Consider the following 17,091-nt stretch of genomic DNA (forward strand, 5'->3'; position numbering starts at 1 on the left):
AACGTAGGTCTAGGAAACAAGGTTCATGATCAGTGCAGAAGTTCACAAGAGGCATCTTTTGAGTTATTTCTGATTTTCTTCTCTTACTAGGTGGGAGGTAAGAAGATAATCCATGTCTTCTGGTGGAAGAAAAGGGCACTTCATGGCTCCTATGTGAGCCATGCCTCTTTTAAGGCTGTACTTGGGTCCGCACGCTGGGTGTGCAAATTAAGGACTCCAGCATCAAAAAGAGTTGGTCCTTCCATAGAGCTTCCAAAAATGAACATTTGTTTTATTCCAACCTGGGGGCAAGCTGGCCTCATGCACTGGATATACTGCCTTCCAGCAGAAAACTAATACTGAAAAGAAAAAGAAAGAAAAACACTTTCTGTTGATGTCAATGCTCCAGTGTAAAAGGCCAAGCCAAGACTATGGCCACTTCAGTTAAGACCTTTGATGTCAGAGACTGACCATCAAGGGTCTGCTGCTTGCAAAATGATAGATGTTAGGGTCCCTGGGACTCTGAAAAGGGCATTCTGTGTTACCATTAACTAAATCCAATTTGAAAAAGAGGAAAGTAGATTCTAGAAGTAGAATTGAAATAACACTTGATAGTTTAAGAAAAAGTTTCCTAAAAAGAAGTAGCTCTTAACCTTTTTTATAAGTCAAATATTTCCAGGCCCTGTTTGATTAGGATTTGTGCTTTTAGTTTTTGTTGATTAAGAAAATGTGTAAAGATAAGGAATAAAATGAAATATATGGCCTTGGTATTAATTTGTACTTTGTTCATTCCAACAGCATCAACATTTATTTGAAAAAGAGATGTATATGTTAAGTAAGGTGGATATTTAATTTATAAATGTTTGCAGACAAATGGATTCATCGATCCCTCAGAGTTCCTACAAAGGCACAGCGGTTTCCGTCACTTAAAGTGGGAACCACTGTATAATTCTAGTTTCTTATTATTGTTTTATCCCCAACTCATCTCCCCAAGATTTGGCAGGATTAATCTATTTTTATCAACTTTGCATAATTATCTGCATGTAACGGGATGTACCAAAAGGCTCTAAAGAGCTATTGGATATTTTGCAACTTCCACTGATCAATTTTACCCGAAAGCAACATTTCCTTTGCTTGCCTTCCTCTTCCCCTCTCTCCTCAAACAAAGTGCCTACCAACTGTACCACTGTTGGAGATTTCCATAACTCTTTATATGTTTACTTTAGGTCTAAGAGGTTGACCTTATTTGCACTAGCATTTCCCCATTTTACTTATGTTTCTTACAAATTAACTTCCAGGTTTCTACAACAGTGATTCTCAAACATGAGCCTGCATTAGAATCTTCCAGAGGGCTGGCTAAAACAAATTAATGGGCTCCACCCCCAGGGTTTCTGGCTCAGTAGGTCTGAGGTGAACCCAGGGAATTTGCATTTGTAAAGAGCTCCCAGGTAATGCAGGGGCTGCAGGCCCCAGACCACGTTTTGAGAACCACTGAGCTACAGAAAACTTTCCCAGAAACACCTTTTGGAGTTAAGTTCTACACACCTAAGCTTCAGGTCAAGCTGACTGAGGATTTTACATCACAATTAAATGTCCTTCCAGAATGTTCTGTTTTTCCTCCCCTGTCTATATCAGTGGTCCTAGGTGTCAGTATAAATGGGCACAATGTCTCATACTCTTAACATTGTATTATGAATTCTATCAATGTTATGCCAATTAATGAGCTGAAAAAATTATTTAGGTATATGATTTTAATATAAATTTGGAAAGCTACTGGGAAAACTGAAATCAAGTTTACAATGGTGTGCATATTTATTAACTTATATTATTTTTAAGATGATAATAAAATAAGTAATAAACATTGAGAAAATATATAACTCCAAACTCAGGAAATCATAAAATCTAACAATAGAAAGATTTTTCTTTCTGGAACTTAAGGCATGGTTAATATTTTTACTCCCTTGGTTTTCTCGCTTGTTGTAATTGGACAAAAATGCAACTCTAAGGCTCTTAGTGTTTATATGAAGAACACATTAAGTCTTTCAAACATAGTTTACTGATTCTACTATAATCAACTCATTGTTTGCATTAAGAATGACAAGGTATCGAATAAAATATAAATGTCATTTTAGGTGTACTATTTCTGGTTTAATAAATGGTCAAAAACTAGTATGAAACAGAAAACTTGGGTGCCTGGTAAATAAGAAAAGGAGGAAAAACTGTTTCATGGAATTATCAGCTGTGCTGAAAATTCCTAAAAATATACTGCAAGTTAATTGAGGGAAGAAATTGCCTTAGCAACATTAGCACAAATAAAAATTATATATAAAACTCCTTTAAAAAAGTAGGTTTCAATGTCCAACATGTTCGTTCAGCTACTATTGAATACATATTTAAAGAAGAACTAGGATTAACTAATCTCCTTTTCCTTCAATGTCTTTTTTGCACCACGAACATTGATGAGGTGCTTATATGTTCCTGAGGCTTTAGTCATCTTTAACACGCTGCACAGGTGCTATTTAAGTGTGATATGTGTAGGTTTGAGAAGAAACTGGATTGAGAGTATGAGTAAGACGTGTGACTAACGAGTTAAGAGCTGTCACTGCTCAGGCCTGAATGGAAGGCTGTTGGCAGAGGTGGGTTCAAATGCCACCTTACCAAGGGTGACTCTCCTGTGCTCTCCTGGGAAAGGGTGTTTTGACAGGAAATATTAACCATACATAAGATATGTCAACTAAACTGGGCTCCAAAGGGTTGTGACAAAGAAAATAATGACTAAAAAATTTGGGGTCTTCTTTGGTGGGGAGGAAGGCAGTAGGAAAGCAGTCGTGTTGGGTAGGTATAATGGCAGCAAATGAAGATGGGAATTTGGATTTGATAATAATAATTACTATATTTATATTTTTCATAATTAACAACAACAAAGCAGAATCCTTTACTGAGCACTTTCTAGCAACCCAGCACTGTGCTAAATGCTTTTGATCTTTGCTAATAAAGAGGCCGCAGGCTACCTGTGCTACTGAGCCCTGGAAATGTGGCCAGTGTGACTGAGGAAATGAACTTCTTACTTCATTTAAACTTGAATTTAAAGACTTATACTCAACTTAGTTATTGGAAATCTTTTAAATGTGTTTGAAACAATCTGATAGGTAGATATGAATCTACCTTTTCAACTGTAAATCTCCTAATATCTAAACACAGATTGAGTAATTCAACGAAAATTTAGCATCTAAATGGAGATGTTCTTATAGGTGTAAAATACATACCTGAGTTTGAAGACTTAATATGGAAAAAATAGAGAATACAAAAACTTGGTAATTCTTGCATTGATTATATATTGAAATAACATTTTGGATATACTGAATTAAATAAAATTCATTGTTAAAATTGATTTCGCCTGTTTCTTTTTACTGTTTTTAATGTGACTAACTAGAAAATTTAAATCTAGATATGTGGCTCACATTCTATTTCTATTGGATAGTGCTGCTTTACATGAATTATCTCATTGAACCCTCACAAAAATTCTCCAGGCCAGACACTATTACCTCCATTTCACAGATGAGGACACTGAGAACCAGAAAGAAGAGGAAATGTCCCTAAGGTCACCCAGTTAAGTATTGGAGACTATCTGCTTCATACGCTCCAATTCTGAGGGTGCTGATTATGGTCGCATCTCAAAGCATAATGAAGCACATCAGTTGGCATTAAGGAGAATTTGGCATCCAAAGAATAATTTAGTGCAGTGTTTGGATACCAAGGCTACGAGGCTGAAGTCATAAGGTTCTGTACTTCTCATAAATTCAATCTTTTAAGATTAACCTGGCTGTCATTAATATCACCAAACACTTAATGCAGGAGGACCAAAGGCCATCACGACAGCCTGTCTTACCAGACGAAGGATTCAAATTAAATTCCATCAAATCACACTGAGTCAATACACTTTGACAAGCACCTCACATCCAAAACCTCCAAGAGCTTGGAATTTTTTTTTTCTAATTTGCTCCCCCTTTTTCTTCACCAAGAGACAAAAGAAAGCCCAAGAAAATGCTGAATGGGGTAAAAGAAAATGCAACAAAGTTAATAGGGGACTATAGATGCCCTTCAGAATTTGTAAAACACTAAAACAAGAGGGCGCGTTTCCATCACTGCACAATATTGCTTTTGTTTAAGAGCCAAGTCTCAGTCTTGAAACGTGTTGGTAATAAATCAGCAGGCATTATTTTAAATCAACTGGTTTTATGAAATAAGCCAAGAGTTGAAAGAGGCAGGACTAATTACCAACATTCCTTGATGAATTACTTAGCGGCGTGTGCTAAGTCAATGTGCGTCTACGTCTTGATCCCCAATTTTATCCCGTACTTATTTCCCAGGAGGTAAAAAGAACATGTGGCTAATTAAGGCACCGATTTCCACAGCCAGAAGTACTCAAGGTAAGATTCCTTTTGAAAAAAAGAAAAGGTTCTTTGCCTGGTACTTATTAATCTAATTTTTACTACTTCACTAGAAAAACAGAGCTAATCTTGTCACCTTTAGGCAGTCTGAACTACCATGCAGTGTTCTGAAAAAATGTTACATATTTGTAATTTAGCCAATAAGAATTTCTTAAGCCTTTCCTAACCAGCAGGAATGTCTCTGGTTTGTCACTTCTAATTAAGTCTCGACAAAATTTCTAGCTCCTAAATTTTAATTATACGAAACTCAGGGCCAACAGGGGAGATTACAACAAAGCTATGCCTGGTGGTAAGGTAGTAGAAATCTGAATTTTGCTTTTCACGTTGGGCCTCTTAACAACTTTAAAAAGTTATTCACATAAGAACCTGCTGTATAAAAAAATAAATAAAATTCAAAAATTCCAAAAAATAAGTTATTCATAACCTGGTGATTCAAATCCTTTTATTCATTTTTAATTTTCAGGACGCTTACACCTTGCTGTCTTTCCTTTAAGGAAGACCATTCGACTTACATAATGTGCACACATCTAGTAAACTCGCCCGATGGAAGAGTTCGGCTGCTCAAAAGAGTTACGGTGGAAAAAACTTTGCTAAGACTCCTAATAAAATGCATTAAGAGATGCCCATTTAATTATACGAAAAATGTATGCATATGCTCTCCTGGTTAAAAAAATAAAATAAAGCCTTTGACCACCACCATCTCCAATGCCCAAACCCATTCCAGAGGTAATGAGTAAGAACAGTTTGGTAGAGATTCATCTAGGTCCTTTTCTAGAATATTCTCTAGTTTTTAAAACAGTGATTACAACAGTTCTTTTTCTAGGACCAGTCTCTACTTTAATAACCTCCTATTTTATCTGCTCCAATTTTGATTCATCTCATTTTTGCAAAGCTATAAATTAATAGGCAAAAACATCTAACTTTATAAACGAGGTCTGAAAGACTAGGGTATTGTTGGGAGCTAAATTTTCCTTAAAGTTTAGACTGATGCTCAAAGACGTCAATAACAAGAGACATATTCAGGGCAAGAGCCAATATACTAGTACTGATTGCAGCTCTAACCTTGTGCAAAGCCACTGTACTACTTTACATATTTTTAAACACAGATCCCACCCACTTATTTTGCTAGGGCAATGTTAAAATTAGATTTTGCTTACACATGTCCACAATCTCTATTGTTCAAGAGCATACCTACAGAAGGTGGTCTTTCAAATCTAAGTCCTTCTTTTAATTGTTGGGATTATGTAGGTAACATTGTGAAGAAGATTCATGACCTTTTCATACAGTAATATAAGATTTATGACAGCTGACATTATTAACTTAAAAGCAAACCAGAAAAAGTTCCAGCTTTAAGTGCTAAAATACAGCAAAAGTTATAATACATACTGCAGTGGGGCAGGGGAAGAAAAATTCTAATGCAACCATAATCTCAGGAGAAAATGCATATTAAAAAACATGTGTTAAGTCTACCAAATTGAGTATTTCAAAAATCATTTACAACAATACAAATGTATTATTGAAATGTATAGAACTATAAAGCATATGAATTGTAATAGCCTGGGCCAATAGGATTTCTAGAACATAAGTCATCTTGAGTTATGATTTTTGGATGTTGTTACAGAAACTTTCACTGTAGTGCTTTCTGACCAATAATGATGACTATAACTAAACCATAAATTACCATAGTGGTCAATGTGGCTAGGCGGTCTTTTTATACAGCAAGAACGCATCCAGGTCTTCCATCTGGCATATCATGGAGACTCAGGGACACACTTTAATTATTCAATATGGATGGCCCCTTACTAATTTCAAATGCTTAAGATCAAGTATCCTTCCATTAAGCCTGTGAGACTCCTCTGTAGTTTCTCTTCGACCTCCCACTTTGCTCTACCATAGTCTGTTACCGGTGATTTTTTTAGAAATGTTTAGAGGCTATCCTTGAGCTATGTAGAAAACATAGAGGAAGCAGGGTATGTGGTTATAAGTAAATAAAGTAGGCTGAGGAGACTAACTGTGACTTCAGTGACTTATCTCTCTCTATGCATCAGTTTCCTCCTGCGGAAGATCAGGGTTATCGTACTTATCTCACAGGGCTTCTAGAGGGACACATAGACAAAAGATATGAAGGGTTCAGCTTACAACCCAACACATCCAGTAATTAATGTCTGTGCAGTCATCACCTGTCCTCCTCGAAGTTGCTTTAGGCAGTACCACAGTTATACCAGTAATTTCTATAAAAATTTTAAGCTATGACCTGAAGATCTGTAATAAACATTTGCTACAGGTCCCAGCTTACCATGTCAGTTGAGAAACTAAACACTGCTACTTCTGCCTCCTAAAGTTTCTCAGGTCATTCACTCTAGGAGAGGAACTACCACCAATGGTTAAGAAATTGGGGCCACAGAGTCCAACTGAGTGAGTTCAAATCCTGAATGTACCACTTGCTTCATCGACTTCCAATGAGCTACTTGACCCCTTCGCCTCAGTTCCCACATCTGTGAAATGGGGACATTAATAATAACTGTCCAGTGCTGGACATGCCAACCATGACTACTATTCTAACAGTTCTCCAGGAGGTACAGACTAGCTGGAAGGCAGGTGGCACATCTATAAGAGCCTAATTATTCTCTAAGCACAACACAAAGAGAGGAGTTAAGAAAGATTCAGCATAGAAACAGGAATGTTTCTCAAGTCTTTTTTTTTCCATTATCACCTCCCCTAAGCAGCCTCTTTAGACCTTTTTTTTCCCCCTAACTACCTCTTCCCTCATCCCCAACCACAGGAAATTGTAACAGGTACACATACTGTATATCTGCTTATGTACTGTGGCCCTTTAGAGGATCACAAACCATTATAACATCTTAGATTCTTTTGGCCTTCAAGAGCCAATTTTTGCACCCCTGGGGGACAGTAACCCCTGTTAAGAATGCAGGTGCTATAGGTCACATGCATTCTTCAATGTGACGTTCTTTTCATCACACTGAAAAGAAATTACCATTCAAAGCCAGATAAAAACAGAGGCTCACTCCAATTTTCAGTCCTCACTCCTAGGCCCCAGACCTTAGTACTCTCCTTAAGATGTTACCTTGACCTCCAGTTATAGGATTATGAGAACTGTGTAAATGAGAAGAGACTGCACCTATCAGTATGGCTTCTTTTAACAACAGAAAAAGAGGAGCTGAGCAGCCGCTCCTCATGTAAACCCACAAGGTGACTTCAGTGATGGCAAAGTCGCTCTTTGAGAAGAGGATAAAGATCCGTGTCCCTAAAGAGAAGGTGACCCTCCTAAACCTGCATGGCTCAGGTGTCCACTGAGCACAGCGGACCCGATCCACTACCTGAGGAGATCACACCACCTCGATTCTATGGTACCCCTTGGCCACATAAAAATGGCCATGTGCTCATAGTGGGAGAAATCATTTCCAGTTTGTGTGCCACTATTAACAAGTGAACATGGAATTACAGCTGATGTTTCAGTGTTTCCAGAAAAGTGGAATTAATTCATAGGCTTAGCAATGTCAAGGTTGACTATTTTGTTTTAGATGGTTGCTCCCCACAGGGCTGCTCTCTCAAGTGGACCAGGCCTAGAAATCTAAGCAAAGATGACTTTCTTCAGCCAGCACTTCATTACTAGTTCCTGGTTACTAAAAGCAGTGCAGGAAGAAAAAGACGTCTGAAATTCATCAATGCACATTTACTGAGATGCGTGCACTACTTAGCCTGGGTTAAGTTAGAGTTAGATTTCACCAATGTAAGACAATTCTACGGAGCACTTTCTTGTGACAGCCCTGAGATGACTAACCCCTTACCCATGAAGGTATGCATTCCCATTTGCATGGGAAGCAAAAGGGCCACCGGTTACTGCCCAGGCAAACTGGTGCACACTTGTAGCACCAGAATGATCTAAGTGTTTCCAATACACAGGGTAAGAAGTTCCCATTCTGCCTAAGGAACAGGGAGTTTAAAGCAATATTCTCAGAAGTACAGACAACCCAGAAAGAGAAGAAACTATTTCTTTCATGGCATTTGAAAAGGTGAACAAAGAAAGATAGGGTTTACATCTACCTGATCGAAACTGCCTAATACATTTCTTCAGACCTCGCTCCCACAAAAGGGAACTGTAAGTTGGAAAGCAGCAGAAGTCAGGAAGGCTGCACCCTAAACTGTTAACAACAGCTTCCCTCCTAGGAGTTCCAGAAAGGGAAGAGGTGGAGGAAGGGAGGAAGAGTGTTCTGCTGGATTCTCCTTCCACGCTGCTTAAATCGGTCCCAAGTTAACAAGTATTGTCTGTAATTTTTTTAATTGGAGTATAGATGATTTACAATGTGTTAATTTCAGGTGTACAGCAAAGTGAATCAGTTATACATATATCCACTCTTTTTTAGATTCTTTTCCCATACAGGTCATTACAGAGTATTGAGTGGAGTTCCAATAAAAATAAGTTTTAAAGGGAAAGAAAATTACCTTATATGTGACACTGAACACATCAAAGTAATACGACCGAGAGATGCAAAGACCCTATAGGGAAACAAGGTCTCTAGGAAGATGAAAAGATGTTTGTGGAACATGGAAACTGAATCCCTTTGTCCCCGAGAGAAGATGTGGCCTTGTAAACACCGTGTTTGATTCAAAAACAAAAGGACACCGAAGTTTATAAACAATTCTGAAATCAAAGCTCACTGAATGTTTGTGCAAGTCACACTGACTGGTAACAAAAATATATGATGGCCCATGGACTATGGGATTAAAAGAATACTCAGATGTCCTTTCTTATGGGGTCAGCACCTCCAGCAAGGTCCCCTAACTAAGGGGACCAAGGCAAGCCGATCTGAGACATGCTGCATCTGTTCTTGCTTCTTTTGGCCAATGTGATGCTATTAAGGTTCTGTATTCCTGCCTAAACCAGGAAGAAAACCAAATGCATAATGGGGTGTGGGAGCCATCCCTTCTTCTAATTTGTAACTCACCAACTCACCTGTAACTCCACACACCTTCTTCCTATTTCTGCATTATACCTAAAGCATAACCCACACCTTGACAATTCAACATCAGGTAAATTTCATAAATTACAGAGAAAGGCCAGCAATTCAATCACCCACCCTTTCCCTCATCAGTGAAATCTCAAGGAATGTTGGTTGTCGGACATGGTGACAAGAAAACAGGACATCCAACCATCCTGACTTGTTAGAATCACTATCTAAATGGGATGCCACACCATGAGACAACCACCAAATAAATGCCAATGTAAATTTAGTTTACAATGTAGAGGGCCCTGGCAGAATGTGTTTTGGTATCTGATGAACAGCAAGCGTCCTTTCTCACTCTGCAGTAATCTGCCTAATTCCTTGGATTACCTGAGATGATTTGGAAAAAAGGAAAAATTTAAAAATAAATTCCTTCAAACTACTTAAAAGAAGATATCCTAAAATTACCAAAAATACATAATTTTTTCTCCTCAGGAGAAAGAAAAATTCAATATACAATTTACTCCAGAGAAAACACCTTGCCTTTAAATTTTTAAATTCCAAGGCGAAGAAAGGAAGGAAGGGAAGTAGAGAGGGAAATCCTTTGCAATTTCCTATATACTTCTAAACAGAGAAATGTTTTCAAACTATAAACTAATGTTTTCAAGGTATACACTGTCAGAGTCCATGCAGGGGGAGGAATTCTGACGAACCTGCCGGTCCAAGATTAGAGCAACCAGGTGTTTCTATAATCAATCAGACCTAGAGAGATGCGACAGTGAAAATGCATGCTTGACGGCTGTGCGGACAAAAATGTAGTGGTTACCATGTGGTGCTTCTTCGGCCATGAGACCTCACATGTGGCCACAAGGCCTGTCCCTGGTTCCTCTGCTTTTGTCTGAAAGAAGCTATAGATCAAATTTCAAACCTCAGGTTTGCAAGTCAAAAACCCACCTGTGGAAGAAACCGCTTCCATTAATGGTTCTTAATGACATACTTTGTTCATTTGCAGTTTGACATACAGAGTCTGTTCACTACTGTGGAAAATGCATTATGCACTCCAGGAACTGGTTCATTTACGACAAAGAAGCATCCTTAGATTACAATACCCAATTGAATAGGGCTGTTATTAAGAAACCTAAAGGATATCTCCAATATGTAAATACATAGCAATACGATTAATCATTCCATGTCGCCTAACATAAAAATCAATAGTATGAATAAAGTCATAAATTAATTAAATCAATGTAGAAACCAGAGGCTAATCCTGCAAAGCTTCATGAATTTATAGGCTGAATGACGACCATGTGAGGAATAAGTAATGCGAATTTCCAATCCCTATGAATTCCAAAGATTAGTCCTAAATTTACTAGAAGCTGTCAACAATTTAAAACATGTTTTATAAAGCTTCATATTTTAAGCATAACTCTACAAAAGAAAAGGGATTAACCAGAAAACACTAATTTAGCTTTTCAAAATCAGTCATTCAACCCCCTGGCAGCAAAATGTTGGTAACATGAGTTTGTGTGTGTGATTTTCTATCAAGTTCTTGCAAACCAGTTGGAGAAGGAGAGATTTGCCCAGGATTCTCCAGCACACGCTAGCATGTCTGACTGTACACATCTACCTCCACTGAGAAGCAGGTATGTTCTATTTTAGCAATTTAAATCTTTAAAAATTAAATGATGAATTTACTCAGACTATACTATTAGAAAGGATATTTATTCAAAATAATCTGTATCATTATGTATAAATTAGTACACTCGGTGTTATGCCTTGAAAATGTATATTCATAGAAAAATGGGCCAAGATTAAGCAAATTAACTGTTTTTCTATTAACCATTTACTTCATAATAATATGCTTATGATTTAAAAACTAAAAAAGAGAAAAGAAAAAAACATTTCTCTCACTTACCTTTCCGTAATAAATAATTCATAATATTTTCATACATAAAACTTTTGAAAATATGCAAACTATTTTCATAAAGTACTAAGTATTTTAAGTATTTGAAGTAATCATTTATGATACTCTCCTTTAAAATGTAATTTGAATCTCTTAGAATGCCATCGTATATGAAATCATATATTTATATTTGATCTTTCACCTACCTAAGGATACTAAAATCTGTCTAAATAGCTACCAAACCTATCCACATTGCTATGCCTACACTTCTTTCTTTTCATTTATATGACACACTTCACTACTTTATATAAATGAAGTATAAAAATGCACAAGTTAAATAGAGATTAAACTAACTCAGTATGAAATATAAATTTACCACTTGTTCATTTTTATTTAGATTAGGTCTCCCAGTTCTAACAATTTATTCGTGCTTTAACTTAGGACATATTTCTGGCATAACTAAATTGAGGGTTGCAGCTAAGGCCAGTGTTACCAGGACATAGTAATATATAAGGAAAAACGGGTATATTATTCAAACCAATTAGTATAGATTTAAATTTTAATCATTTCACGATTACATATTCTAAGTAATACAAACTTTTTAAAACGATGTCCCTTTTTAAAATGATATGGAAATGATTTTTCAACATATTTGGGTAATTTCTCTTCCACTGGATATAACTGCCTTAATAGGAATATAGATTTCAGCTAATATACTTTAATATAATATCAAGAATTACCTTTGAATTAAACATAAACCACTACTAACACAAGTCCATGTCATCTCTTCCAAAATTTGTCCTTCAGGTTAGAAAAATAGACTATTATAGTAAGTAAAACAGACATATTTCTCCACATTTTATTATATTATTACTTAACTCATACAACTTTAAATAATCTAAGGTATAGGCAAAACAATTATGATTCTTGTGAACACCAGACAACTTAAATCTTAGATAAATCTTAGATCTGTAAAAACCTAGTGACTGTCGATTTTCACCCAAGCAGAACAGAAAGATTTAATGTAAAAGAGAAAACCTTGCCTTTACTTGGGGGAGAGGGAGGGAGAGGGTATGCATAAAATACCCATTAATTGTGGCAATATCCACAACTTCAATCACATTAGAGTAAAATTTGATGCTAAACCATTTGGATCTTTTCCACTCTAACAGAATTTTAATTGGTTTCTCTATGAAAGAGTTTCAGTACTTCATCACTACGTTTTAAGAGTCTCTGCAAATAAGAAAACAACTGACTTAAAATTTGTTTTTAAAGAATCCCTTTCCTACTTCCTGGTAAGAATCATAGATTGCTTCCCAATTATAACACAGCATCCTCTCTATTTGCTTTCATAGTAAACTTTAAATAGTGGGAGATGGCCTTTTTCTGAGCACAGAAATGAATACAAAGCCCAACAATCAATCACCGGAGGGTGAAGTTCACATTGTTTAATGAACACTAATACTTGGGACACTTCTGAATGAAATAATTAGGTGATGGGATTAAAAATATTAAAAAATAAGGAAGTCCCCTTACTTTTCTTTTAACTTTACTTGCATCAGTCACATTTAAGAGTTGGAATGTTTATTTTTTTTTTTCTATTTTTATTATTTTATTTTACTTTTCAATACTCTTTTTAAAACAAACATTTGACGTTAACATAAACATCTAAATAATGTGCTATATCTTTCTAAATTTAAATAATAAAAAATATGTACTGCCAATTTGACTTAAGACACATTTTTCTTCATTAGTAAGATTGCTCAATTTGCTTTTTCTCTCAAATTTTAATTTTTTAAATAGCACTTTGTTGAAATGATAATGAAAAATTCAATCTAACCTAATTTCTTTTTTTTAACATCTTGGAGTGTTTATCTTTAAACAAGGAGTAACTCCCAATGTGATGTGGAGGACCCATGTGTGAGATGGAATTCTATTCTTAGACTCGTTACAATTTTCCGTGGTAATTAGGAAGCTATATGTCCCCAATAGAATGACGCTAACAAGCTCCTGCAGTTTCTACTCTAGCAAGAAATCAAAGGGACCCAAAACAGACAACTCACTTCAGTTAAAGGATTATGCAGTCTGGTTATTAAAGCGTAGAAAGCGCTTCTACTGTTTTATATATATCTGAAGAGACTTTCTAAAAGAATCAGATTCTACAGCCAAGATTATTTACTCAAGAAAGAAGAAAACTAAAGAATGGCCATGGAACGTATTTAGGTAAAAAATATATGCAAGCTATTAGAAGCAGCTCATTTCAGATAACTTGTACATTTTGAAACTTTCCCAAAGAAAGATGGGAAGATATCCTTATAACAGACATCTATTCCTGCTTGTAATTTCTCATGAAACATCAACACTCTTCCCCCATTTAGTGAGGGTTACTAGTAAATTTCCAGCTAGTTGGCATCCTTCTTTGGAAATACAAAGCCATGTAGAAATCAATGGAGTTGACATTTATGGATATGATTCACATGGGTCAATATAACCAAATACACGATGAGATAAATACAACACCTAGAAAATGGAAAATGCTGAAGAAGAAGAAGGCTTGGCCCAACCAGCAAGAGTGACACTCACGTACCTTAAGGACTTCCATTGGCACCTGGGTGGCAGAGGGGAGGGTGGTGGGCACACTGACGTTTATGGCTGGTGTCTGACTCACGGGCACTCTCTGTTGCATGAACTGGGCCGCCTGCAGCTTTTGCTGTTGCTCTCTGCGTTCCTGTTCCTGCATCTGCTCACGCATGAGTTGCTGGCGTAGCAAGATGCGTGATGTCATACTGGAGGAGCTTATTGGAGGCTTGGAGGCCCCAGGATGCTCCTCGGAACTGCTGTGGGAAAACCAAAAAAACACAGATTCAGTTCCCTAATGAAACCCTTCATTTGCATGTTGGGGTATCCTAAATTGCACCAAACTATGACATGAGCCTGGGCAAATATAATCAGATCGCGGAGTAGTATTCCACCTAATTGAAAATCAAGAGCTGACAGGATTTAAGTCATTAGTAGTTGAATTAAAATAAGTCAGCTTGATTGCATCTAGGCATTTTTATCATACGCTTATTTTTTTGACATTTTATACTGCATACTACTCATCACCACCAAATATAGTGCCACCATATGAAGTGCCAAGAAGAGAGGCGTCTTAATGGCACCCAGATTTCCACATTTAAAAATAAATTGTTTGATTTCCTTTTTTATAGCCAGATCTAACCAAATAACTACTCCTACGTGCCATCTAAATTCCTTGAAGATATCTAAAATGTTTACTAACACAGAATAGTTTAAAGAAAAGGTGAACTTTGTCGTGGGGAAATTTTTCTATGATACAGGAAGTAAAAATTATGAATGAAAGAAGCATTTGGACCAGAATGTTAACACTGAACTCGACCTCAGTCTTCAGGAAAGAGGGCAGAAGACAAGCTAGTTTGACAACCCACTTCTTCTTTCCCTGCTTTTCTTTATACTGTCTTTTCTTCTGATTCACCTTGGCAAGCCCTATCCTACACACACTTTGTGAGTTCCCTATGAGGTCTACCTCTAATGGTATTGGTACTTATACTACCCAAAATTATTTAAAAAGCTTAAACCCTTGTCGTAAGTCAAAAAGAAAGGACTTCCTGATTTTCCTAAATATGGTTTTCTATTGCTTATCTTGCCAGCTCTATGACATCAACAAAAAATTAAACCTTTCTGCCTTAGTTACCATATCCAAAAAAGAGGAATAACAATAATTTTTCTTACTTACCCATTTATTAAAATGGGAGATGTTTTTTAAATGTCTTTTGCATCATTTATACGCTAAAGCCCTACCTCTTAGGGATTTTGTGAGGATTAAATAAAATAATGAATGAAATAAGGCACACAAATCCCTTAATGAGTGCTATGTAGTACTGCCTTAATAAATGTTGCTGTTGCAATTATTATTATCTAGAAATTTTAATTGTTTCCAGTAATATCATTTTCTTTTTTAAAAAAATCCCTATTTAGTGCAAAGAATATAAAATTTAACTAGCACTGGAAACAGAAAAAGAGTAACATTTGACAAAATATTCACTCCAAAATTACTCTTCAAAAGAAGTATTTGCACCTTTAAGCTTCCCTCCTTGAGTATAAATCCCAATATTGTCCTTATCTTCTAACAAAGGCAAAATAAAGCCGTTAAATCACAGACCAGCCTTATAAACTCCTTAAAGATAGAAACCTTCAAACTCTACAGGTAAAAAAACATGCTAAAGGATGAAGAAATGTTTGCATTTCACCCTCACATAGTTCCAGAAAATTACATAATAAAAATTATACTAGCAGTTAACTCATTACTCAGCACAGAAAACTGGTTCAATAAACTGTGATAAGTTAATATATTATAACACTATATATAGCCACTAAAACTGGTGTAGAGATATATTTATGGGTGTGAATAAAAACTACACAATATAATAACCTTAGAAAACCCAGCTGCAAGAAAGTATTCAAGGTAGGATTCAACTTAAAAAAATGTTCACTAGAAGAATAAGTGCAAAGATAATGCTATCCTGAGCCATTGCCAGTATACATTATCACAAACCTTTAAGAAAACAACAGTATTGTGCTTCTCTGGTGGCGCAGTGGTTAAGAAACTGCCTGCCAATGCAGGGGACACGGGTTCAAGCCCTGGTCCGGGGAAGATCCCACATGCCAAGGAGCAACTAAGTCAGTGAGCCACAACTACTGAGTCTGTGCTCTAGAGCCCGTGAGCCACAACTACTGAGCCCGCACGCCACAACTACTGAAGCCCACATGCCTAGAGCCCGTGCTCCACAGCAAGAGAAGCCATCACAATGAGAAGCCCGCGCACCACAACGAAGAGTAGCCCCCGCTCACCACAGCTAAAGAAAGCCCGCGTGCAGCAACAAAGACCCAAGGCAGCCAAAAGTAAATTAATTAATTAAAAAAAAGAAAATAACAGTATTATCAATTTGATTCAGAAATTTCATTGATGGATAATTTTCCTAAGAAAAAAATTCAAAATGTGGAAAACCTGACATTACAAAGCTGTTGACAAATTGCACAATATTGTGAACCACCTAAATTTGTCCCTTAATATGAACATGATTATGTAAATTATGAGGGGAGATGTAGGTCAAAGAATACAAATTTTTAGTTATAAGACGAGTAAGTTCTGGGGATCTACTGCACAGCACGGTGACTGTAATTAATAATACTGTATTGTACGCTTGAAATTTACTAAAAGAGCAGATCTTAAGTGTTCTCACCACAAAAAAGAAAATAAATAGTAACCATGTGAGGTGATAAATGTGTTTCACAAAGCATACATGTAAAAAATCATCGCATTATACACCTTAAAAAATTTTGTTAGTTATACCTCAGTAAAGTTGAGGAAACAAATAAAACCATTCAAAAGATTTTAAAATAAAATAGGTTTAAAAAAAAGTAAATTATGATACATAGATTTGATAATATACCTTTTTTTAATCGCACAACTACAAAGTGAGAAATGCATGTCCTAAGAGTAAATTAAAAAGTAGGATCTAAAGTGGATTTACATTCTAATTTAAAATAAGGACAGAGTGTGTATGTACACAAATACACACATGACTAGCAAGACGATCATAGTTGCCACTGTGGGAGTGGAATTATAGGTAAATTTCTTTCTCTTTACTTTTTCCCCTGCAAACCATAATAAAGCCATAATATTTTTTCAATGGCAGAATATATGCCACTAATTTAAGAACATGAGGAACATGAACTAATTCACAAGCATGAAGAAATAACTTGAGTGATCAAA

At 36.3% G+C, this 17,091-nt stretch overlaps 1 protein-coding gene across 8 annotated transcripts in view; it reads right to left on the minus strand.

Moving 5' to 3' along the window:
* The window catches only part of MITF (melanocyte inducing transcription factor), a 225,439-nt gene that overhangs the window by 73,963 nt on the left and 134,385 nt on the right, over positions 1-17,091 (minus strand). For all 8 annotated transcript variants that reach the window (XM_082346212.1, XM_082346210.1, XM_082346209.1 and 5 more), the window contains one exon: positions 13,885-14,134. In XM_082346212.1, the coding sequence (XP_082202338.1) occupies positions 13,885-14,134 (250 nt within the window). The remainder of the gene's footprint in view (positions 1-13,884; positions 14,135-17,091) is intronic.

Source organism: Balaenoptera borealis, assembly GCF_965194805.1.
Source record: "Balaenoptera borealis genome assembly, chromosome: 12".
Classification (NCBI taxonomy): domain Eukaryota; kingdom Metazoa; phylum Chordata; class Mammalia; order Artiodactyla; family Balaenopteridae; genus Balaenoptera; species Balaenoptera borealis.